Consider the following 26,566-nt stretch of genomic DNA (forward strand, 5'->3'; position numbering starts at 1 on the left):
TATTTATATAAATAAAAATTGAAAAAAACATTCTTTCATCATTCAAAAACATCTGCCACACATGAACAAAAATTGTCAACCCAATTATTATATTTATATTTGCTTATAAATAAAAAAGCTTCACCCATTCTTAACTTACACTACGTTAAACCTAGGTCCATAAGGATTGAAGGGAACGTTATTTGATCATTCAAAATTATCAACAAAAAAGATCAACCTCACCTAGCTCCATCAGGACTGAAAGAAACCGCGTTCTTTGATCATTCAAAGTTATGAATTACAAATGAACAAAAATTGTCAACCTCACATTGAAATATTCTTTTCAAACATGTCCCAATATCATATCCACATCGAACCTTCAAGAAACTCTCATCTAGGGTTAACCGCTTCAACACGGCAGTCTAATCTTTTCTTCCATTTGAACCTGATCTCCTCGAAAATGGTTTTATCGAACAAGCAAAAGAGCCCATGGGCCTGCCGAGCCTTACCCTTCTTCGTAAAAGAAACCGTTTCAACACGGTACTCCAATCTTCTCTTCCCTTTCGACCAGACCCATCTTCATAAAAGAAAGGCGGCTCTGACAATCTCTCAAGTTTTCCGCAGATTGATTCCAATTACAGAATGGCCACTTCACTTCACTTCATTTTCACTGCGAAACCCAAATTCTCTGTCTCCTTAATGCTCTTTCTACTAACATTACCATTAACTTTCGATTTCATACACTCATTACCTCCGTCCGATAGTCCTACAGTTTTCCGGGCACACCAGTGCAGTAACGATAGGATCACGAATGGAAGTGCTCTGCAAAGGAACTTGAAGGTGGTTATCAATTCATTGCTGGACAATGTTAACAAGACGGGCTACAGTGATTTCAGTTATGGAGAGAATGGAGATAAGATGTTCGGTTTTACTCAGTGCAGGGGAGATCTGAATGCCTCTACTTGTTGGGGATGCGTTTCAAAAGCTACAGAATATTTAGTTTTTTATTGTAATGGAAGTCTCAGTTACGGAAGCGTTCTTCTCAGTGGATGCATTTTGGAATATGCCACTTACAGCTTCTCAGTGGATGCGTTTTGGATCTTTGCGTTGTGTGATAACGTTAAAGTAAACGGCACAGAGGCAAGGGGTGTCAAGGATTGGAAAACTGCCTCTCTTTTGCAGAGGCTTATTGAGAAAGCTGTGTCCAGTTCTCTGGGTTACAGTGTACTGAGTGATCATGGGGTTTATTCTATGGCTGAATGTTGGAGAGTACTTAATATGACTCGGTGTAGGCAGTGCCTAAACATTATGTACGAGTATTTGGGCTCCTGCCCAGCTGGTACTAGCCAAGGACTCGCCTTCATCGATAAATGCGGAATTCGTTATGACAGCTACAAGTTTTACGATGATGGTGTGCCTCTGTTCTCAGTCCTAAATGGAAGTGGAAATAAAAGTGGTCCTTCTATATCAGCATCGAGGCCAACACAAGGTGATATTGTCATACATATTTAGATCACTAGGAAAATCTGAAAAGCCTCTGCTAATTCAGTATAGTGATGCCCATTATTGTTCGCTGCAGGAAAAAGTCTTTCCAAAGTGTTGGGATTGAGCATCGGTGGTTCGGTTGTTGCGGTGGTCTTGGGTTGGTTGTATTTTGGAAACGGAAAGTTGCTAATCCCAGCAATAGGAAATCGCTTCCAGGTAAGATGATTTAAAAAAAAATGAATGAGTGATTTTAAAATCATAGTTTTAAAGAATGAAAAATGAACCTCTTTTACGGATATTTAAGCATTTTATGAATTATAAATAAAATCAATAAGCGATGTTTTAAATATTACTCAGCCATGAAATCCATCCCTGCAACAATACTAGCAAAAATGTGAAAATTGAGGAAAGATGAATGTACATGACTGTATTTATCATCATCTATATTTAGAATAGAGTAATATTTTACATTTTAATCTTTATAGTATGTAGATTTTAAGGTTTTGGAAGTATGGGCCAGTTTCAGTTTACATTTGAAAGTTTGTATGAGTTTAATAATATTTATACGATGTAAATATTAAGTTTTGGAAGTATGTGCGAGTACCTAGTGCTAAGTATATCTTTAGAAGTTTAAGGTTTGGAAGTATCTGCGAGTTTAAATTTAGAGTTTGAAAGTTTATGTGAATTTAACTAGTTGTGTTGAGGGTAAAAATATACTATATTTTTAGAAGTTTACAATCTTTATATTTATGTCAATTTTATAAGGTTTTTTGATTTTTATGGCTATTAACTAATGGAAGATTTTTAAGTTGGGATCATTTACAAAAGGGATTTTAAGTATATCTTTAGAAGTTTAAGGCTTGGAAGTATTAGCGAGTTTAAATTTAGAGTTTGAAAGTTTTTGTAAGTTTAATAAGTTGTGTTGAGGGTACAAATATAATGGCAAATATAACCCAAAATCTATTGCTAAATATATCTTTAGAAGTTTACATTCATTATATTTATGCCAATTTTATAAGGTTTTTTTATTTCTATGGCTATTAACTTATGGAAAAATTTTAAGTTGGGACCATTTACAAAGAAGGGGATTTTAAGTATTGGGTCTCTGCTCATATATAAAAAAGATAAATTAAAAGATGCTAACTTTTTACTCAATTGTTGTTTTTTTCTAGTCTTTTTTGTGAAGCTACTAATATTTTTACAATTAAACCAATTGAGTGATAGCATAGATCTCATAATAGCAAGCTAGCAAAGCACAACATTTTCTCATACAATCATCAACAAGGGCTGGGAATTGCTTCTAGGGTTTATTGTATGGGAGATTGGGAGGAGAGAAATAGAAGAATCATTGAACACCTTTCAACCTCAAAAGATTTCATTTGGAAAAGAATTGAGAAAATATAAAAGAATTAGTTCTTGCATAAAACTAGTCTACCTAGGACTAGACTTACAATGCACAAGAGGCCTCACTTCTTCAAGCCCTTGGCATTTTCTACTCTAATTTCTACTCCTTACCTCCCTCAATGCTCCCGCCCAAACCATTGGACGCCTCCTCCTAGGGGATTCTTTAAAAATAATTTTGACAAGAAATCTAAATGAAACCCTAATCGAGCTAGTTTTAGTGGGTGTTTAGGGAGTGCATGGATCACTGCTAAAAATCTATGCAAGCTTCTTAATAATTGATGACAAGGATGACAGAGAGTTATTTGCTCTAGTGTTTGCGTATAGGTAGCCATCAAGAGTCACTTTGGAAATCTTATTATTGAAGGGGATTCTCAATTAATAATAGGGATGACAAAAACATTACAGAATGGTTTGTCCCCATCAAAAGTTTCAATATGTTGGAGGTCAGATGGAGGCTAGAAGGAGTATTAGAAAAAACTCACACACTTCTAAAAGACCTTTATACTTCAACAATTAAACAAGTGAAAAGGATTGAAAACAAACTTGTCGATAAATCAGAAAATGAAGACAATAAATATACCAATCTCTCCCTACACACTTAGTGGAATGACAATATCATTAAGCCATTCAAATCACAATGCCCATGAATTGTGGTGGAGGATAACCTCCCCACACCGAGGGATAGTCATAAGTAGTAATGGAGATTTAAAGGGATCTGATGGGAAAAGGTGATGGGGGTTTAGGTAGCGAGCTACTTGGAACATGTATTCAATTCTCTCAATATGCACTAGGAATTTCATCACAAGATAATGTTCGACGTTTCATTTTTTGATATGGTGGTTAGCTCCATTATAAAACATCATTTTGTTGAGAAGGTGCTCATCCAAACTATTTTCATGGCATAGACTGGAAATCTAGAGCAAGAACACAAAAATATTGAGAAGAAACACAACCCACACATCGAGAAGTTTAGTGTCATTTGTATATTAATTGGATGCTTGTTGAAGATTGATAGTTTAATGTCATTTTTTTCTTTCTTTCCAAGCATTACTTCACGGGTGAAAGGGTTATTTAAGAAGGAGTCTCTCTATATTGATACCATATATAACAAAGTAGAAAATATAAAAATCAAGGGATGGGCACTTTGGCCTTCTCCAAGGCATCAAATGTTGTTCCCCAAGAGCTCAATTTAGGATCAGGGTATGAGAGGTTGGCACAAAGGCCATGGTTTTAGTTTCAAAGCAATTTAACTCGCTCATCTAAAACCAAGTGGTTCCCTCTATTTTTTCTCTGACCATCATACTTTTCTTCATTTGTTTATCTTTTGCTTTAGTCTTTATTCTAGGATTTCTTTAAGCTAAAAGTTCTTCTATGTTACTGTTTTCAGTTCTCTCAATTGTCTTTCTATTTCCTTTGATTTTGGCTTGGTCAAGGCATCTCTCTTTTACTTGTTAGGATTTTCTCCTTGGAGTCTCTTCTTGGATTTCCCTCGAATGAGAATTTTTCCCTTTCTCTTTTTGTTATGTTCTTTACACCCTATATCCTCTCAAGGACATTCGTTTTATCATTCCTTCGGTGTTCTATGCTTTCGTTTCTCTCCCTTTTCACTTCCCTTACCTTATGTTGGTCAATTAGTCACAATGGTTCATCATAGTCATATTCTTAATCACATTGGGAATAAATTTTCTATCCCCCTTGCAGTTCGAGGGCCCATCTTGTGGCAGAGAAATCTACTATTATTTATGTTTGGCTTACCCCTCCTTTAATAGACAAGGAAATTGAAAAAGGAGAGTGAGAAGTCAAAATTAAATGACTCTTTATCGCTGACATAAAATTCAAAGAAGAGGTAACGAGTTGGGTACCAAATATTGGAAATACCAAAACTTGATAGATAAGGCATATGCAAACAATGAATATCTATTGGCAGTTGAAAACTATAATGGGGAAAATCTTAGTGGAACGATAAGAAATTATCTAATGCATTGACAAAATGCAATGACATACTGAGAGGTTTATGAACAAAGTCTTGATCCTTGCTAAAACGCTAACAGACCTTGAGTTATCCACCTCTAAGGAGGAGGGTGATATACTTGACAACATTAAAGTCAATTCTCCATTGAAATATATGGCTTCTTACTAATTTTTTCTTACATATGATAGTGACAAATTAGTTGCAATAATATATATTGTCAATTCAAATTTACCTTGCAAAATGTTAAATGATTTTAGGCTATATTATCTTTTCAATTTTCATATTTATTTCGGATAGTATAAATGGGAAAAATATCCATTATTATCCTATTAATCTAATTTCCTAAATGACGTACTAGTAGAAATCAAATATAATGTATGCTTTAATTTTTCTCGAGTAACATGATCTTTGTTTATTTACCCATAAAAAAATAAAAAATAAAATAAAATAAAAATAAGCAAAGCTTTTGATTCTAACCCTTTAAGGCCTGTAATCCTTCCTAAGAAAGATTACACTTTCACCCTTCGTATAGCCGTAGAATCTCGATTTGATATAATCCCCGTATTATTGAACCATTCACCATGGGTCTAGACTTTACTTTCACGATCAAGGAGTACCTCACCTTCACTCCGCCTAAATCGCTCGTGTATTTCTATTTAGTGTACTTACCCAGATTATTAAAAAAACTAATAAAGACTAAAGTTCCACAAGCCCTTCTCATCTGCATCATTTTCATCTCAATATAATGTCTATGAATCTCTCGAAGTTGGTTGGAAATAATTTTATGTTAACTTGTATCGTATGTTCAACTTAGTGTTGAAGAATAAAAATTATTACACTCTTCAACAAACATGGAAGAAAGAAAAAATAGGCTAAAACTGAGGAATGTTGTCTAGTTAAGGTAGTTGTTTCATCTGTGTATCTATTGCTTGAATTCATCGTTTTATTTGCTCAATATTCCTATAAAGCTATCAGGCCTAAAAATGGGAGCCTATTCATTGTGCTATAACCACAAATCCCCATAAAAAGATGGTGTGTGTTTCACCAAGTACTGTTCATATCGACCCAATTGTGCACGGGGACAATTTTTTTGATTCATCACCTGAACATAGGAATGATTAGTTTTCTATATCTAGGTAGAGGAAAAGTTTTTGAATTATCCCCTTATCAATATTCTCTTTGAAAATGTAATTTTTACCATTCACTTCTCGAATCCAACGAAAATAATAAAAGTGCAAATCCAATGTTGTTTGGGTTATTTTGGGATGAATTTTTTTACGTATTAGGGAATACAAGTTTGACGCTTGGGGACATCACCGCTTCTTTGGGTTTTCATACCACATGATTTCTCTAATTTTATATACAAAGTATTATTACCTATACACAATATATGCCAGTGGCAACGAGCCTATGTCCTTAGCCTTTCTTTTAAAATATTTTACCTTACAAGAGAGTATGGAAATAAGTTTTAAAATTCAGTACAATTATAATGGAAAGATGTGATATAATACATACAATGAATACAAATAGATAAATTATTATATATACAAGTTATTCTACATATATTAATATATTATTATCATTATACAGTATTACATTTTTATATAACAAGTTATGCATTAATATAGATTATTTATATTAGGAAAACAATCTAGTTAATTGAGAGAATATCTCCATTACTAACTAATTTAGGAGCTATATTAGTTGGACCAAATCTCTTAAATTCAAATAATAAATAATATCCTAAGAAATACAAGAAAACTACTCACATAAAGATTGCATATGATGAAGAATATCACATATTAAACACAAGACAAGTAGGAGTTGATATCTCCAACACTCTCTCTTACCGATACTTGTCATTGATCTCGGTTTGGTAAAATATTTGTCAACGTCTCTAATCATTTTGAAATATTATAGATTGAATTCCATCAATTTGTCTCCTAACCCTAGTAAAGGTGTAGCTCCCAAGTTGAATTCCCATGTTCTCGAATTTCCATCTCCCCGAATTCCCAAATCAACGATATCCCAAATTCAATTACTGAACATTGTTCCACAAGTTATCTCATAACTTCAGTGGTACAGTATAATCCACATGCAAGTATTTACAACTAACGAGGGATCCTTCCCTAGATACACTTCTTCCAAACTAACTGAAAAACAATCCTACTAAGTTTTACTTCCATTTGATTCCTTGAAGACACAATTGCTTCAGACCATTAAATCAATTGTTTGTAATGACTGAACTATTAGTCATTTTATATACATACTTCCATTTACTGAGATACATGGGTACCATCTACTATACTTTTAATTGATCTAGGAAAAGAGTATAAATACTGAATGTATTAGAGTCATTATTACACTATAACCTATTTCATATTTTTTTGAGGATTGATCATTATTTATTTTGCAAACAAAAGATAAATGTAACAAAAATTTCTTACTAAAAAAACAATATAACTACACAACAACCAAGAAATTTTTAATTGACCTTCCTTCCACATGGTAGAGAAAGTTAGCATATTCAGCTGTACCATCGTATTCTTCAAAAATCAATATGCCAATATAGACTAAGGGATATTTTTCAAATCCATGTAACTTGATTCATCTCATGGGAACAATGAAAGAATCACTAAGAGAGTAGGCCCACATCTTTATATACTTTTATAGCTATAATTTTCACACTAAAGATTGAAAATAAGAAGAGGCTCTAGACTATTTTATAGCACAATAGTATGACACATGTTTCTAAAATGATAAATGAATAACATTTGACCTTAGATATTATGTCATGTAGCCTCTTTATTGCCACTAATCGAACCATTAAAAACCAGAGACTGAATCATTACAAAAATGTGTAATTAACATGATGTAGCATAGGCATCACCATTTTCTTCAGTGTAATATTTTTGTGAGGCCAACTAGCTATCGGATTCCTTTACCTATTGAAAACTTGTGACATAATTCCATCCATATGAATGTTCGACTAAGCCAACCAATCCTCCTTTTGTAAGCTCACATGACTGTCACTTATCCACCTGTTAATGTGTAGGAGTGCAGCGAGCCAAGATACTTCTTGAGGTTCCACTAGGAGGTAGGGTAACAAGTGTAAATAGTTGTGTCAAAGATTCACTAGAAGTTGTGCCAAGATGCAATCCTTCTTTATTTATTGTTTTGATGGGTAATATTCCATGTGCAACTCTCCACAATCCACACAATTATTTCTCTAACTGTAAGTTCATGTGCAACTTCTATTGAGGATGAAAACTTCCCACACTTCAAAAAATGCATGGCATGGGAACAAGAAACTCTTTACACACCTATGTTAATCTAATATACACCTAGAATAGAGGAGTCTGACAATTTTCTTATATAGGCTTAGGGTTTCTTATGAAGGTGTGGCACCTAGACTAGATATAATACTATGATAAAAATATTGCGCACACAAACTATTATGCATATGTTATTATCATCGTACAATATCACATATTTATACAACAATCTATCCATTAAAATAAATTACATACTTTATATAGAAAAATTAATTGAGAAATAATCTCAACCACACAATAATTTAGAAGCTATTTTAGTTGCGCTGATTTTTAAAAATTGACTAACAAATAATCATTAAAATAATATAGACAAATAATTCATGTAATGATTACTTATAATGATAAATATTAAATATTAAACAAAAAGATAAATATGAGTAAATATCTCTAACTTAAATATAAGTTTTTATGTATATAAAAGATTTTTAAATCAAATATCTAATAGTAAAATAAAAGAAATTGTATATAAACATAAATATAAATTATTATAAATATAAAAACATATCTTTAATGCGTAATTTTTTTTGATCGATAAATACAATTCCAAGTACATATTAATAAATGTAAAATATAAGAATTTTTTGTAATATCAAAACTATTTATTAAAAAGTAATACATATCAGAAATAATAGCTATACAAACAAGAAGGACAATATATATAATTATGAATGCAAAGCAAAAGAGAACTTTATAAAGAATTATATATAATGTGAGAGTTTTGGATATAGGAATATGATAAGTATTTAAGCATCTTAATTGTGAAAGATATAAGATTCACAAGTATAATGGTCGGCATATGAAATTGGTGAAAAACGATGTTATATAATGATATATTTAAAATTTAAGAATTATTATGAATTATTATGAATTTTTAATCACTGATGATAATAATGTTGAGGGTTAATTTTTATTAAGATTAATATGGTTTATCTTATTTTAAGGAAGTAAGGGATAAAATAAGATTTTTTTTAATATTTTATTTTTATGATAAAAAATAAGGGAAAGAAATATTTGGAAAAAATTATAATTTTGTGACTTAACCCAGTCAAGAAGGTTGTTAGTGTGGAAAATGTTTTGAAAATGACAACAATGTGAGTAAAGACATAATAATCCAAGAGACATATTTTTCATCTTCTCTTAATATCGCAAAAGAAACAGATTTTTTTTTTCATAATATTTTAAAAATAGACCCATACAAATTAATAACTTTTTAGATAATATATATAATTTTTTAAAGAAAATATTATTTTTATTTATGATAAATGAATAATAAAATAAGTTGAAAATGAAATTTATTTCTAATTTTATTTATTAATTTAAAAAATAAATGTATTAAATTATATTAAAAAATTATAAACTGCTAAAATATATTGAAATATAAAAAATGTTCAAATCATTATGATTGTATTTTATTATACTCGAGATAATTTCTTTATTATCAGGAAAAATCTATTAAAAAATCATTGTACTCTAATTCGGTCATTATTGTTCGATAGCACTTTCGTTCCTATGGGATTGTGTGTAATTTTATCACCATGTAAAGATTTATTGTAACTTTTTGTTATTAATATAATTGTTTGCATTATTATGTTGGTTGATAGATTACACATGCATTTTTATAATATTATTATATATAATTTTTTCATATAATTATTAAAAGAGAAAATTAACAAAATTATTGTTTGGCAGGTATTTTTATTTTAATATGGGACACATCTCGTTATATTATATAAATATTTTGATTTAATTAAATTACATTAAAAATAAATAAAATAAAATTTTAAAAAATAAAATAAAAGATTAATAATTATAATTATTAATTAAAACAGTTTTACTTAACTAAATTAAATAAAATAAAATAATAAAGTTAATAATTATGTTATTAATTTTTAATAATTTAATTGGCTTGAATCTATTTTAATTATGAATCTATGAAGTACCAGAAGAGATTAAATCTCTTGATTAATATTTTAAAAATATATAGTTTATGTCATCATAAATAGTTACTTAACTTTTTTTTTGTGAACATCACTTTTTGGAGAGGGGAAGAAAAATAATACTACGAGCGTTCATCATAGTTTCTTTTAGATGCACTAATGTTTATTTCCTAGGTTCAATATGAATTAAATATTGTAAACAAATTGTTTTTTTCCAAAAGATAATTAATGCAACAAAGTAATGTAGCTATTTTATTACATATTTCTATTTTGACTTTCATGTATTTTCATTTCTCATCTTCATGTACTATTATTGTTAAGATTAATAATATATATACACATGAGTATAATTATATAGAGATATATTGAGAATGATATTCTATAAAGCATGGCTCATGGAGTGTTTGCTTCCATAAAGAGTAATCAATGGTGTTGCCCAATTCCTTAAAGAGAAATTGATTATTAATGTACCTTAAAGGTTTTGTCTATATTCATTGTGATAATAAAGAAAAAAGTGTGGTTAGAAAACTGAGAGAAAGCCATCAAATGGACGAGTGCGTTGGAATTACCTTAAGGAAGATGATATGTATTACAACATAAGGTAAGAATTAGAAGAGAAAGAATGGGTAGATATCCTACGTGAAAGAGAAGAGAGGGATGTGATGAACCAAGCCAGTCTAGATTAAAAAAAATTAAAATATTTGGAACGATGTAAAGAAATTCATGCGGATACAATAATATATTGACTAAAATGTATGATATACGATAGGATGAATGATTATAAATGAGAGCCCCATATATATGCGGCTACACGGGGTGCCTTTCCACTAAGAGACATATCCTTTCATTTAAAGTGCCTCTTCATTAATTATTGTTATTGTTATTTATATTTATACAATTATGTCTTTTATATCGCCTTTCTTTTAGAAATTCTTTATATTTAAAAGATATTTATAAAAATGTTTTATGTTTGTTTTTTTTGGTAGTTATAATGTCTTTGTATGAATCTATTCCTAAGTTGTCATATATGATGATATGAAATGACATGAACCTCCGATTACTGAGTAGAATTATCAAATTGTTAGAGGATCTAACTATCATAATTTGGTTATTTGTGGAACATTATGCTTATAATATTCCCAAGTTTAGCTGTTATTATTGGTCTTAATGATACCAATATTAATATTGATTAGAAGATACATTAACTCTTTCCATTTGAGAGATGTCGATACATTGACTAGTTAAGATACATTGACTTAGTTAAGATACATGTTCTTGGGATTTTAATTTTGATTAGGTGTCTTTATACCTTGAATTTAACGTAGTTTGTTTGAAATATTTTTTTGATTTAATTACGGGGCTTTATTTTCCTCCTACATTGATATCGTATTAGCCATCATTTGTACTCCAACATGTGTTTTATCTAAACTAGGTTTTCTTGAGTCATGATGTGAATTGGATCTATATTTGTTCCCTTTTCCTCAACTTGGATTTTTTCACTTGAAGGTTTTGATGCTTCATTCTTGATAAGTTGTTCTAACTTGTCTTCCAACAATTTATTTTCACCTTTTAACTTCTTAATTTGTGTGATAAATTTTTGACTATGATTTTCGAGACAATAATTTTTTTATTTTATTAATTTTTTTATCTATGATGTATTCTAATATTACTAAATTTGACAAATGTAACATCCCATAATGTTATCTTTTTTTCCTTGTAGGAGAATGTAAAAAAAAAAATCTTCGTATTTAAGATGGACTCTAGTGATTCCACCGATGGTGAACCTAGAATTATGTCATTGTCAATAAAAAAAAAGGATGTAACAGTGAATTGTGATATAAAAATATTGTTCTCTAATGTTAAGTAATAAACTAATTATGTCATATAGTTTTTCATTCCATGAGCCTACCTTTTCAATTATATTTGACTCATGAATTACTAATTGGTTAACATGTTTGATATTGATATAATTATTATCAACCGTAGGAGCAATAGAAAATTGTCAATTAAGTATGGCCTAAGTGGTTGGGCGAAATAGTTGTTATCTCCTCACCTAGGTTCAAGTCTCGTAAGTTAATATATTTACTCTCTAGAATAGAGAAACTATGTTGCACTCTTAAGTGAGTATATATTAAGTGCCAAACCATTACCAACAACCTCTCTCTTTCCTTCGAAACGAGAGGGGGAGAAACATTCTTCCTAAGTAGTATCCAATGCCTAATATTTTATATAGCCCCAAGGGTTAGCTCAAGTGGTCTAGAGATAGGCATGAAGTTCTTTGATATTGTTGCTAGTTGTTGTTGATCATGGATTTGAATATCTTTGATTCCCTTAGGGTGAGAGCCCATAATCAGGGCCGATGGTTTACCCAATTTACCATCTACAAAATTTGGGGAAGTACACCAAAATTTTCAGTGCTTTCATTCCAAGTAAACAAAAAAATAGAAAAAAAGCAATAGAAATAACAATATTTTCCCATAAATGTCTTTTTAAATCTAAATAATCTAGAAAAACATTTTTTTTGAAATTTTAAAATATTATATTTTCCTATTTTATTATAACTTATTTTAAAATTTTAAATAATTAAATATTTCCAAAACATCAACCAATTTTATCTATGTATCAAAAGAACATTTTTTTTCCTTTTATATATATATATATAATTTGATTTTTAAATATTTTTTTTTAATATTTTCTTCGTCTATAACGTTTCTTTTAAATTTCATATTTAATACCTTCTCTTTTATCTAAACACATACATTTTTTTCCCTTAAAACATCTTATAAATATATCACTGTTACTTTATACTACCTAGGTAGTATAATCCTTATATTATCTTAGTCAATATAATATTTCTATATAGCTGATATAATAGTTATATTATCTTAGTCAATGTAATATTTCTATATAGCTAATATAATAATTATGTATAGTCGTAATTTTTTTGGGTTGTGACTTTTGACAACAATATCAATAATATCACTACAATCCAAATTAACTCAAATTTCTCTATAATCTGTACTCACATGACCTAGTCCTTAAGTAGATTCTTTTACATGATTTTTTTTGTTAAGCAATTATTTATGGTGGTGAAGAACGATTGTGTAAGGAATTTTTTCTATGGAATTAAAGAAGGGTTATGTATGGTATTATATAACGGTTTATAGATCATAATTAATTATATGAATATAAAACAATAATTAATTGCATGGATTAGAATTTAATTACATGTGTTGTATAGTAAGAAAATTTGTACTTATTATTCGTTTGTACAAATTGTGTTTATATCGAGTTGTTTGAGCTTGTTCAAGTTTTAAATTTTTCTAAGTTAGTTGTCAAACATTCTTCCTGTCAATCATTGGTTGATTTAAAGTCTCTTGTACATATTGGCATTCATGAGAACCACAATCCAAGAACGGGTGAAGCATCATCAGCCATGTTGAAAAATTCTTGTCCAAATCCCAAATGCAGTGACATCTCATTCCATCATGACATTGTCTTAGTAATCCATGAACTTTCATCTCTTGAAAATGAGGACCCAAGGTTGACATAAATGTTTAGCACAATGAGGCCACCTGACATGCCCAAATATGGACTTGAATATCTAGAACAAATGGATGATCACATTACATCCTGTCAGTTTCAAAACCTTGTTCCAAATGACTGCAAAAAGCTATCCAAGCTAGATATGTATAAATTCTTTACCATTATGGAAGGTTGTCCAAAGCACAAAATGGACACAGGATGGCTGAAAAGAATGTTAAATTGGGATTTATTCACTCATCTAGACACCAAAATATCCAATATGACCACATCCTGAGAAGAGAAGACAAATATCTCATTAAGATGGAAAGAACATATGGATCAAACAGATTCATGCATTTCTTTCTATGAATGGAAGAAGCAAGAAGAAAATATGGATGTACAGATGATATTTGTAGAATACTCCTCCTCCTCTTCAAGACATCAGTGGAAAGCCAGTGATGGCACAAAGATTGGATCCTCTTCTACTTTTCCTCCATATAAATGAATCATCTGTGAAGACACAGGAAAGGTTTCTAGAGCGGTACCTTTAGTCCTAATAGATGACTCCTTTTTAGGGATTGATGGAAGAATACAAAAATCTGGTGAGCAAATAAATTGGACTAATACTGCCCTGAAAGGATTAGTAGTACATTCAACATCAACCAATGCACAAAAGGAACAAGTATACTCTTTGCAAGTTTCTATAAATAGTGTAAATAAAATCATGGATGAGTTTCATTTTTTTGTTTCTACTATAGAAGGCTTTGTTTGAGAAAGTTATAAAGAAGCAAAGACATTGCTATCAAAAATGGATAGTCAATTTGGAGAAATATAAAGTGAAGTTCATAAGGTATTTGTTTTAACCCATGCAAAAATTGAAGACCTTTCCTCACAATTTGAAAAAACGTCTCTGACAAATAAAGAAAAAGTGATCACTTCTTCACTATTATTTAGCCATCATGTGCCAGTACATTCTATCCAAAAGTTTGTAGATAAATTTCCCAGTTTGTTCTCAAAATAAAAAGTAGAAAAAGCATAATTTTCATATGATTCTCATCTTTTGTCGGTTTATAAACCTCTACCTAGCCAATACTCCTAGTATTCTGCCCCTAATTTGAGCAGTTAAGGAAAGTTGCTTGAGTCCCACACATTTTTCACTACTGCCCATAAACAATGGAACATTGACAACTTAAGCTCATGTCAAATAAAAAAAATGATTGATCAAATGTTCACATAATACAATTGATGTGCATGAGGGGACAAAGTGAAGTAGAAGCCTATAAGACATTGATTCAATATTTTACTGGTACCCTTCAGAGATGGTGGGAAGCAGAATCATCTCTAGTACTTGTAGACAAAATGGCAGAAGAAACAATCAAAGAGGAAGCAGGAGACATTGTACATAATGAAGATGGGAATCCACAAAATAACATGATAAGTTCTCTAACATCATTCATTCATGAGAACTGGTGTGTTGCATAGACATAGATTTCAGATAAGCACTCCTTGGTACCGATGTATCTCAAATGTAAAAAGATGTCCCAATATGAACATTTTCATAGGTATTGGGTCCAGAGAATTTATGAAGTACAAGATAGAAAAAAATATTTTGTGGAAACAAGAATATCTTGCCGCTCTTTCTTCTAATTTTGTAGATTACTTGAAGATTCAAGAAATTTTTGAAAATCCATATGAATCTTATACTTGGGAAGAAATATACAGCCTCATAACTAAAGATTTGGTAGGACTTTGTACAAGCATGGAAGTGAAAAAATCCATACAAAAACTGTCTAAGTTGCCTGATAGCAGATCTATTTGTAATAAATATGGTCTATCAATAGATGTTCTAGTTGTACATAGGAAAATAATGAAAAAGGCCATAATGAAAATTTCAAAAAGAAAAATGAACTATTATACCAATCCCCAAAGATCCAGAAAACCAAAAGGATATTACAAAAGGATTCCCATATCCCACTATTATGGTCCTCAAGGTATTCATCTTAGGACACATAAGAAAGAGTCTTTGAATAGACTCACCTATTGGTTATGTGGAAAAAAGGGGAATACTTCAGATAATTTCCCACAAGGAGAAGAATCAAAATTACACATAGGGAAAAAATCATAGCAAATCACTCAGAAATACCAATAGGATATGCAAAGAAGAGAAGAAAGGAAACCACTAGTCCAAATTCAATGTTACAAATGTGGTTCTGAATTCCATGAAACTAAAAATTATCCTAATATTCACATCAAAGAAGAAGTACATGTTTTGGGACAAAATTATTGTGACTCTACAAAAACTTCCAGTTTCAGTATTTTTGATTCAGAATCCACAGATGATCATGATGCAATTTTTCTTGTTGACTATTGTAGATGCACATATTCAGAAAATTGTCATTGTAGTAGCTCAGAGCCAGATTCTGAATATAGTTATGAGGAAGAGCCTGTCTTACAACAAAAATTAAAAATATGTATGGCTCATATTTCTGACAACGAAGAAGCCAAGGCCTTAGCAGGAATCAAAATTCTTCCTGAAGGAGAGATGAAAGAAAAGTTGATGGAAACATTCTTCGAGACCATGCTTAATAACCAAGGTTCTATGTCAACCCCTACAAGCAAAGGTACTGCCTCAAGAGCCCTCTTTGTTGATGCTTCATATGAGAGGAATAATAAGTCATTTGAAAGAAACCATCAGCAAGATAAACAAAGGGTTCTTACAATCCATGAAGTTAGTAAAGAGATAAAAAATATGAGAAAGGAAATCAATGAAATTAAAGCGCAAGTTGCCAAATTAGAAAAGGGAAAAATGAATAAAGAAAAAGAAGATAATATCCAAGAACATCATTGGGTATCAGAACAAAATCCCTCTTCAAGAAAGAATTCAAATATAGAAATTTATGAGGTTAAATCAGATGACTTCTCAAGGCTAAACAATATGAAAATTATGGAAATCCAACACCAACAATATCATGTTATGATCAAATTTAAAATTCAAGGTGAAGAATTTTCTCTAAAGACTCTATTGCACACAGGGGCATGCATAAATGTATCAAATAAAAAATCAATTCCTGCTAAACATTGGGCTAAAGGCAAGAAGAGAAGTCATAGGGATATGAACACAATAATACAAATTTCACTATGAAGTTCCTAAAGCCACCATTTGTCTATAAAATTACTACATAAATATTAAATTTGCAGTAGGAAGCATCCCAATAGAATGTATTTTGGGAAATCCATTCTTAGCAGTCGTTGAACCCCATGGTTCAACAATATTAGATGATGGCCAATCTAGATGTTATATCTTTGTCCAAAATCAAAAAGGGTATTTACAAGCCATCACACTACCTTTTGTCTTAACTCCAAGGATTTCAACTATGGTCAAGGCCATGCAAGAATTGGGTTAGTTCAAAAAGCATTTGGAAGAGGTCAAAGAATTGAAATACCATCTTAATATTCATGAAGGATTGAGAAAAGCTAGATTCATAAGAAAAATAGAATATTTGAGGAAACAGTTAGAGGCAGAATGTTGTGCGGATGAACCCAATGCTTTTTGGCACAAAAAATAGTATTTTGTAGAACTACCTGACAAAATTGAATATACAGGAAAAACCTGTAGGAGCATAGCCATCGCAATGAATGAAGAATATAGAAATCTTTTCCAAAGAGAAATACAAGATTTTTTGAAAAGACGACTAATAAGAGAATTTAACAGTCCTTGGAACTGTTACAAATTCTATATGAATAAGCTCTCTGAACAAATTCTGGGAGTACCTAGATTGGTAATAAGCTATAGACCACTTAATAATGTTCTGGCTAATAATACTTATCCCATTCCCCACAAATGAAATCTAAGAGCCAGAATTACAGGAGAAAAGATATTTTCAAAATTCGACATGAAGTTGGGTTTTTGGAGAGTATCAATCAAGGAAGAAGATTGGTTCAAAACAACATTCAGTGTCCCCTTCAGGCATTAGGAATGGAATGTTATTCATTTTGGACCCATGCATGCTCCTTCTAAGTTCCAAAAAGTCATGGAACAAGTTTTTAGGCCATATTTTGATTGGTTAATTGTGTATATTGATGATGTCTTAATCTTTTCCAAGTCCATAAATGAGCATTTTAAGCAAGTATATAAATTCATGTATATAGTCAAGGATAGTGGACTAGTCCTAAGCAAGAAAAAGATGGATTATTTTCAAACCAAGGTCAAATTCCTCGGACATATCATATAAAAGGGCCATATTTCTATCCAACAAAATGATGTTGCATTTTCATACAAATTCCCAAATGAAATAAAAGATGAGACTCATTTGCAGAGGTTCCTGGGTTGTGTGAACTACATTTGTAATTTTTATAAGGATTGTGCACAAGACATAAAATTTTTGAACCAGAGACTATAGAATAATCCAGAGCCTTGGACCACAACACATGCAACTGATATCAAAAAGATTAAAGAAAAGGTAAGAATGCTTCCCATATTGTATGTTTCAGATGAAAATCTGTATAAAATTGTTGAATCAAATGCTAGTTATATAGGTTGGGGTGTATTTCTCAAACAACTCAAACAATATCAAGAGAAAATTATCCAATTTTCTTTAGGTGTTTGGAATCTTGCAGAGAAAAACTATTCAACCATTGAAAAGGAAGTGAAAGCGGTCTGGAATTTCATTGATATATTTGATATACACCTAATAAACAAAATATTTCTTCTCAGAACTTTTGCTTTAGCCATGAGGAAGGTGTTAACAAAATACATCCAGAAACCAGGAGAGTCAAAGTTTGCATGATGGAAATCCCTCTTCACAAACTTTGATTTTGAAATTGGACACATCAAGGTCAGTAAAAAATGTATTCCTAATTTTCTCGGTAGACAAAATATTGAAGAACAGTCCCATCTAATGGTTATAGTAACTGAATGGGATTCTTATTTTAGTCATGAAATTCTGAGAGAAATTCCAGATTCCATGAATTGGAAAGATTATATGAAGATTTGGAAACCAACTTGGCAGCTTTGAAAAACTCAAGTCTTAGATGCAAATCTCCAACCTCATAGAGATCTACAACATTTGGTCCTAGAACGTGAGGTTTATATAAAATCAAGAAAATGGATCCATGATATGGTTTTTGACCATTCTAGACATCTGGAAAACTTGGTAGAAGATGCTTTAAACCTTCATTTCAAATACATTACATAATTTGGGAAGAGGAAAATAAAATATTTAATATTTTCCACAAATATTATGTGATAAATAGAGCTAGAGATCCAAAATTCCATACACTCCTGTGGCGTCAACATAATCCATAACTTATTTTCCCTGATTTTGTTTATGATTTATCTAGATATAAAAAGCTATGGTCGAACCTACTTTGTAGAGACAAACCGGATTGTACCTATTATACTCTCTTAAAATTTGGATCACTATTTTTCACTTAGCTACTACATCGACCAACTGGTTAAAAGAATGGTGGACATGGTTCAACATCAACAAGACTACTATGGACCCCATTTATTTCCAATCATATTACAAACAAGCATGTGACGAATGTATGGAATGCTTTCACCAGCCTTGTAAAATTGTACCAGATTTGAATATATTCATAGATGATGGGATTATTTTGGATTTTATGGTTAAACATCACCAATGGCTAGTCATGACAAAAGTAAAACATCAAATAGTACAAGGGAAGCCCATGATAGTTCGATGCATCTTTTATAAAGCATGGGACACTACTGGAAAATATGCCAAACAAATATTCTCTAGAATACATATGTTGGGAACATAATTATGTAAATTTATTCGTTTATCGTGGGATTTTCACAATAAAAGCATCCACTGTGTAAAATAATGTGAAATTCTAGTCACTTGATCATGAGTGTGATCGGTAATGTTGGATTCCAATAATATCTCCACTATGTAAATACAGGTATCGTGGGATGCCTTACATATCCACTTTTTATACTTTTAAGATGATTGCCTGTCCCAAAAGTCATTATTATAAAACTTTACCAGGCGATTCTCTTTAACTCGGACCACTTCTGTGATGATTGGTGCAGTTTGACACATTTATCATAGCATCTACAAAAAAGACATTAGTCAGTCTCAATAGTACCATAGGATGCCTTTTGTCTCCCCCAAATTATTATAAATAAGGGGGACGAGAACCATTTGAGGCATTGAGAGTTAGATAAATTTAGGACCTGAGAGTCAAGAATTATCCATGCTCTACATCTGCGTCTTGAAGACGATCTACTTGCATCATGGATAAATTCTTAAGTCTGAGTCATAGAGAGTCTAAACGTATGAGAAGCCTATGCATCAAGACCTGTGAGCCTGGTGAGAACCTAAAGTGGCCAGACTTTCTTAGGGAAGATTCTTTCAGTTTGAGTTCTTTGGTTCATAGGTAGAGTTTGCAACATGGCAGGAAGCCCTCAATTTCTAGCTTGTTCTGAGCTAGTATAATGAATAAATGCCTTAGCAGTCAATCTTTGATAAAAACCAAGACTCTATGATTGTAATATCCAATTATTCAACAAAATAATAAAACAAGGATTATGTATCATTTATGGCTATGTTAGCTCTCCATGATATATTTTGACTGTGTGAAGTTCGCCTGAGATTCATTAGAGGTTCGCTTAGGATCTTGAAGTGCAACTTTGTTCCTATAGGTAGGAGGTCGTTAAAAGAGCTCATTTTTCATTAGATTTGTCTGAAGGTTTGTCTACAAGTTCGTGTAAGAGTTCGTGTAACGCAATCAAGAATCATACATATCTGCGAATTTCATTCTCCATCGGAGGAAGCATATGTGACCAACGCGAAATGGAAACAATACGAAAATGTAAGATGAATTGTATAAAAAAAATATGATAGTAAATATCTTGATAGTATGACAATTGCATATAGAGGTATAACTAAGTGCATGCCTTTTCTACTTTTCTTGATATCTAATTCTATGTTTCTTCGAATTTTCTTTTAATGGCCTAATTTTATTAGGCATGTTTCTTAAGAAAATGGGCAAGTGTTTAGTGGTTTTTGGTTTCTTTTGGTCAAAGATTGATAGATAAGAGAAACTCTAAAACTTTATGTTGTCAATGGGAAGATCATAAATTTTGAACAAAGGTCTAGTGGCCAAAGGCCAAGATCAAAAGACTATCACTAATAACAAATGTGATGAACCTCCTCGATGGTGGTGTCTCCTGGAAAAACTTCTCTTTTTGACGACAACTTCTGGTAACACACGCCGTTTCCAAGTATCTATGACCGGTAAGACAATCATGGACATGTGTAAAACTTAGATGGCCAACAAGTTGGCGACTCTCGAGAACGAAGATGAGCATAACATTTGGTGGAATAAATTGAATGTGTGGCAGGAGTGCCTATTGTATGAATGTATTAACCTTAGTAATTAGATGCATCATAAATGTCCACAGCACAATGCATCAACCGCTACGTGTGATATAATGTTTATACACTACCTCCTCTCTACCAGCTTGGAGATGGCATGCCCAACTCCCGGTGGATTGGATATGTTTTCCTCTCAGTTTGACATCGAAGTTATGGTCATTAATGAGAAAATTATGGCTCTCAAGATCCAAGCCAGTTTGTGTGGTTGTATAATTTACACTTGACCTGTAAAGGATTTCTATGCTACCTCCCTCACGTTTCAGGTGCATTATATCTGCATGGCCAAGACCTGAGGATTGCGAAGTGTTTTGGTATGGAGCGCCACCCCTCGAATCTCCCTTCATTCCCTTTACAGTGACACTCTCAAGTGTTATGGTCTTAAGGGAATACCTCTTTAGCTTCGTGGGAAATGAGGAGGAGGTATCACTTATTGTTCTATTAGTTTTACTTTCAAATTTAGGTCTTCGTTGTATCACATTATTGAAATCTTGTTTGATAGCAAGAAATATTGTAAGTCTTGTCTTTCCTCATGGTGTCTGTATAGTTCTCTTAATATATTTTTGAGGTATAAAAGTTATGATACTGTTTGTCTTGGGTTCTTCTTGTTAAGGATGATTTCACTAGCGTGGCATACTAGTCTACTAGGGTTTCCTATTTAGCTATGGGATGGATTTTAAAAGTGTGGCTTGCAGGGTATAATTTACTACTAGTTTGTCGCTCCTCGGGCCATCTCCTATCTCAATATTCGGTGGTTATTATGTCCTTGGGTCAATGTTTTTGGTCCTTTTCTTACATAATTCAGGCTATGGACCCTCCATTGAGCTTGTCGTCATCCTACCCTCGATGTCTCTTGAAAATTTGGATCTTGCAGGGATTTATTTTCCTTGTCCAGTTTTAGTGTGTGGCGTTTGGTACTCAGGGAGCTTATCCATCTAGTTCTAATAGGTTTTTAGTCTGATGCAGGTGGATATTAGTGGCCACTCACCTATTCCACCTAGACCTCCATTCGATTTCATCTGTTTCCTTGTTTATTTTAGTATTTACTATTTTTACCAGTTTTTTGGGTCTTGAACTTCCGGAGCAGTTTTGACACCATAAACGACATTTTTTTGAGGTCCGCTACAGGCTTGCAGAAAATTCTATAGTACTTAGAGAGACTTTTCCAACAAGGTATCGTACACGCCAAATAGAGATAATATGACCAATTTACAACCCCAAGAAGTTGGATGCCCAACTAACCCCAATGGGGCCCATAGACTCTTGGTGTTACATCTCATGGGGTTAGGGTTTTGGTTGTTTTGTGTTTTCCCTTATTGTTCAATAATAAATAGTCCCTTGAGCCTCATTGTAACATAGTTCAGAGGAATGCAGCGACCACATCTGTTCTCAGACATAAGCTACCATCACCCGAGCTAGTTTATTTCCATTCTGTTTGTAAGCATATTTCAGTATTTTTATATTAATGAAATGAAGTGTTATTTCTACTGCATCTCTATATTTATGGCTATATATATACTTTGTTGCATTCCTATTTAAGTTTGCATCAGTGGTATTATAGAAGTCTTCTCTTTCTCTGTTTTTCTTTGCATGTCCCTAACGAGGTCAGGGTAAGGAGTCAGGGCTCGAATTGGTTGAACCTTTTAAAGACTAGTCTCACAAACCCGGATGACCTCCCATGGTAGAAGAAAACAAAGAAGAGGGGGTCAGAGATCCTTTCAAAATATTTCTTGAGGAAGCTGTTGAGTGACAGAGGAACTCAATGATGGACAAATTTTCTCAGATCCTCCAACGGCTACCCATAGGTGACACATCTTCATCCATCAACCACTATGGAGGCACTACCCCTTTTAAGGTACAATTTAACTTTGATATTCCAATAATTGAGGACCAGATAGATGCAGATGTCATAGATAAATGGTTGAATCTGTTGGAAGGATATTTTTCAGTTAATGAATTTTCCAATCATGAATTTACTTTTTCACTTCTTAAAGCCACCCCACAGGTCAAGGACTGGTGGGAAACGTACTGCGAACAAAAGGACGAGACGGAATCCTCACAGTTTTCAGCCGCACCCACTTGGTATTCTTTCTGAGACACCATCAAAGAAAAATATTAGCCTATCTATAGCTATGAAGATAAATACATAAAGTGGACCACGCTATGGTAGGGAAGGGACCAAGATGTATCAAAGTTCACAAATGTTTTCCATACCCTCCACACAAGGTTGGGTATCAATGATTCTAAGCGGAATTTGGTACTCAAGTACCACGAATGTCTACACAAGTGCATCCAAGACGAGATGGAGTTCCTGAAAATCTCCTTGCTAGGTACAAAATCTTGATACACTATCAAGATTGAGTAGAAGTTTAAACAGAAGAGGTGAGACTTTGGATTTGCGAATTTGAATGGTTGGTCATTTCTTTCGGGTTGACATATGCCCCTGCAACCTTCATTTCATTTATGGACGAAATCTTGTGACTCTTCACCAATGAATTAGTGGTGGTGTATTTAGATGACATCTTGATATTTAGCCAGAGTTGGGAAGACAACCTCCACCATATCTAGCACATCCTTAAAAACCTTGCGATAACACAAGTTGTGGGCCAATTTGGAGAAATTCAATTTTGGCATGACCCAAGTTCAATATTTGGGGTACATCATTGATGAGTACGGTGTGCATGTGGACAAAGCCAAGATACAAGTCATTCAGGATTGGCCAGCCCCAACCACTCTAACAGAGCTTCACAGCTTTCTAGGTCTTGCCAATTTATACTATAGGTTCACGTTGGGGTTCTCTTATATCACTTGGCCTTTAAGTCAAGTCAGCAAGAGTGGAGCGAAATAAATTTATTTTGTTCTAAAACCCAACAGAAGGTGTTTGCCAAGTTGAAGCACTGCCTTTGCTTTGTACTAGTGCTCACATTACCATACCTGCAACAACCATTTGAGATTGAAATAGATGCCTCCGACTTTGCTATTGGTGCAATTCTTACTCAGAAGGGCATCCTGTGGCTTGCCACAGTGAAACACTTTAAGGCGCAGTAACAAAGAAATGTATTCCATTGTGTAAGCATGTCATCAATGGAAGCATTACATTATGGCGAAGGAAATGGTCATCCACACAGACCATCGACCCCTGTAGTTCATACAGACACAAGGGAAGTTGTAGAATGATCGCCATCAGAAATGGTCCACCTACCTGCAATAGTTCCATTTGAACATTAAGTACAATAAGGTAAACACCAATAATGTTGCAGACTGCCTTAGGCGACCACTAGTTATGGCGTTGATCACTGTGCTCGACTCTTGTGGGAACGAGACTTCAGATTGGTCGCATCTTTACTAAAGCGATCCATAATCTGGCAGCACATGCCAGGCACTCCTGAAAGGGAGGAAAGTTCCAATTTTTCACCTTTAAGTTGCATTTCTATGCCACTTGGGACACATCTATGTTCCTTCAAGCGAGCTTTCCAAGATGATTTGGGAGGTGCACTGTAGTCGGGTCGTTGGACATTTCAGAGTAGAGAAAATAGTGGTGGTACTGCAGAAGTATTTTTGTTGGCTTAAACTTCGTCAGGATGTTGGGAATTACATCAGATCCTACACCACCTACACCATTTCCAAACCAACCATCAAGAATCAAGGCCTATATACCGCTAGTCAACCTTGAGAATCTATCTCCATGTATTACATGTTGATCCTTCCTTCTACTAAGCATGGCAATGATTGCATTTTCATGGTCATCAACAAATTATCTAAGATGGCCATCACGGTGTCTTGTAAGAAGAGTATCACAGTAGAGGGAATTGCTAAGCCCTTATTTGAGTGATTGTGGGTACACTTTGGGATACCATAGTCCATTATCTCAGATTGGGACAACTGATTCCTAAGTGAATTTTGGTCAAGTCTCCGGTCCATGTTGGATACCAAACTTACTAAGTCCACAGTGTTCCACCCCCAAATTGATGGCCAAATAGAAGTCGTCAATAGGATGATCGTGCACATTATGCACATACACAACTCAAATCATCCATGCACTTGGGATGAAAGCCTCCCCTATGTCTGGCACAGCTACAATAGAACTCTCCATAACTCAATGGCCATAGCCCCTTTAAGGTAGTGCTAGGATTTCAGCCATTATGTCCCATTGATGTTGCCATACCATTTGCAGCTACTCAATAAGATTCGACTCACATTCAATCCGAAGTTGACAGGGATAACAACTTCATTGAGCGCATTCAACATGTCTGCCAATAGGTCCATGATATATTGGACAGAGCCAATGCTAAGTACAAGCAGCGCCATAATCAACAACAAGTGTCGCACAAGTTCTAGGTGGGTGACAAAATTTGACTACATTTGTAGAAGGAGTGCCTTGTTGGATCCCGCCGTAAGCTTCGCTCACTCTGATATGGGCAATACACCATCACCAAGGTTTTAGGTTATAATACCTTTGATCTCAGCATCCCATCGTTCCTTGGTCTGCACCTAGTGTTCAATGTAGACTACCTTCAGGCATACTTTCCACCATTTTTGGACACATCCGACAGTGCAGAACAACTCACACCAATAGAGCTCAACCTGGACTACATGGAATAGGCCACAATTGATCAGCTCATGGACACACAGATCAAGAACACTTGCCAACAAAGGATGCAACTATATTGAGTTGTCAAAGCAGACCAACTTCTTCACCAGAGTAAGTGGTTCACCAAGGACCGGGTTCAATAGAAATTTCATCACCTCATGGAGGCTTTGCATGTAATGGGGACCATTTCCTCCTAAGGGGGGAGGACTGATCTAGGTGGATATTGGTGGCCACCCGCCTATTCCACCTAGACTTCCAGTCAGTTTCATCTGTTTCCTTGTTTATTTCAGCATTTACTATTTTTAGCAGTTTTCCGGGTCCTGAAGTTCTAAAGTAGTTTCGACCGCCTAAACGACATTTTTTTACGTCCACAACAGGCCTCTAGTGATGAACCACAATATTTCAACAATAATTCTACAACTCCCAAGGCTACCAACTTTACTTTATCAACCTGTGGTTTCTTAAAAACTTAGAGGTGGAAGTTCTATATACACAGTAGATGCATCATCGTACTCATGCCACCCTCAACTGGTTCACTTGATCATTAGGTTTCTAGACCATTCCTCTACTAAAATGAAGGGAGTCTAACTAATAAAATTAGAATATAAAGGCTAGTTCTAGTTCAGAGAAATTAAATGTTTTTCAACTCAGAAAATGAAAGCTATCAACTTGTAAATGCTATGAAAGGACACAAATATTATGCTAATTTGTAGAAGGGAAACTATGATAACTTTCACTAAATCATCTAGCTATCAGGTTTTTTTGAAAACATAATATTAATCTACCATTTCATAATTCAACAATGCATGCACTGACTATCTAGTTCACACTTTCAGAGTAGATAAAGTTCTAAATGCTAAATTCAGAAATGAAAGAAATAATGATACCTCATCTTGCAAGAAGGGAAAAGGAGTGAAGGGATTGTTCTAGGTAGCACT

At 33.2% G+C, this 26,566-nt stretch overlaps 2 protein-coding genes across 2 annotated transcripts in view; both read left to right on the forward strand.

The window, feature by feature from the left end:
- Positions 1-621: 621 nt before the first annotated feature.
- On the forward strand, positions 622-1,491 carry LOC149206370 (putative cysteine-rich repeat secretory protein 61). The gene has a single exon (XM_089397676.1). It carries the CDS (start codon positions 622-624, stop codon positions 1,489-1,491), a length of 870 nt encoding a protein of 289 aa, XP_089253802.1.
- A 44-nt stretch (positions 1,492-1,535) lies between these two features.
- LOC149206371 (cysteine-rich receptor-like protein kinase 2) overlaps positions 1,536-26,566 on the forward strand; it is a 191,283-nt gene continuing 166,252 nt past the window's right edge. Inside the window, exon 1 of the mRNA XM_089397677.1 lies at positions 1,536-1,680. Within this exon, the coding sequence (XP_089253803.1) occupies positions 1,536-1,680 (145 nt within the window). The remainder of the gene's footprint in view (positions 1,681-26,566) is intronic.

This window comes from Pinus tabuliformis, chromosome 1_2 (assembly GCF_031772625.1).
Source record: "Pinus tabuliformis cultivar Carrire ecotype Pingquan chromosome 1_2, CPIR1, whole genome shotgun sequence".
In the NCBI taxonomy this organism is placed as follows: domain Eukaryota; kingdom Viridiplantae; phylum Streptophyta; class Pinopsida; order Pinales; family Pinaceae; genus Pinus; species Pinus tabuliformis.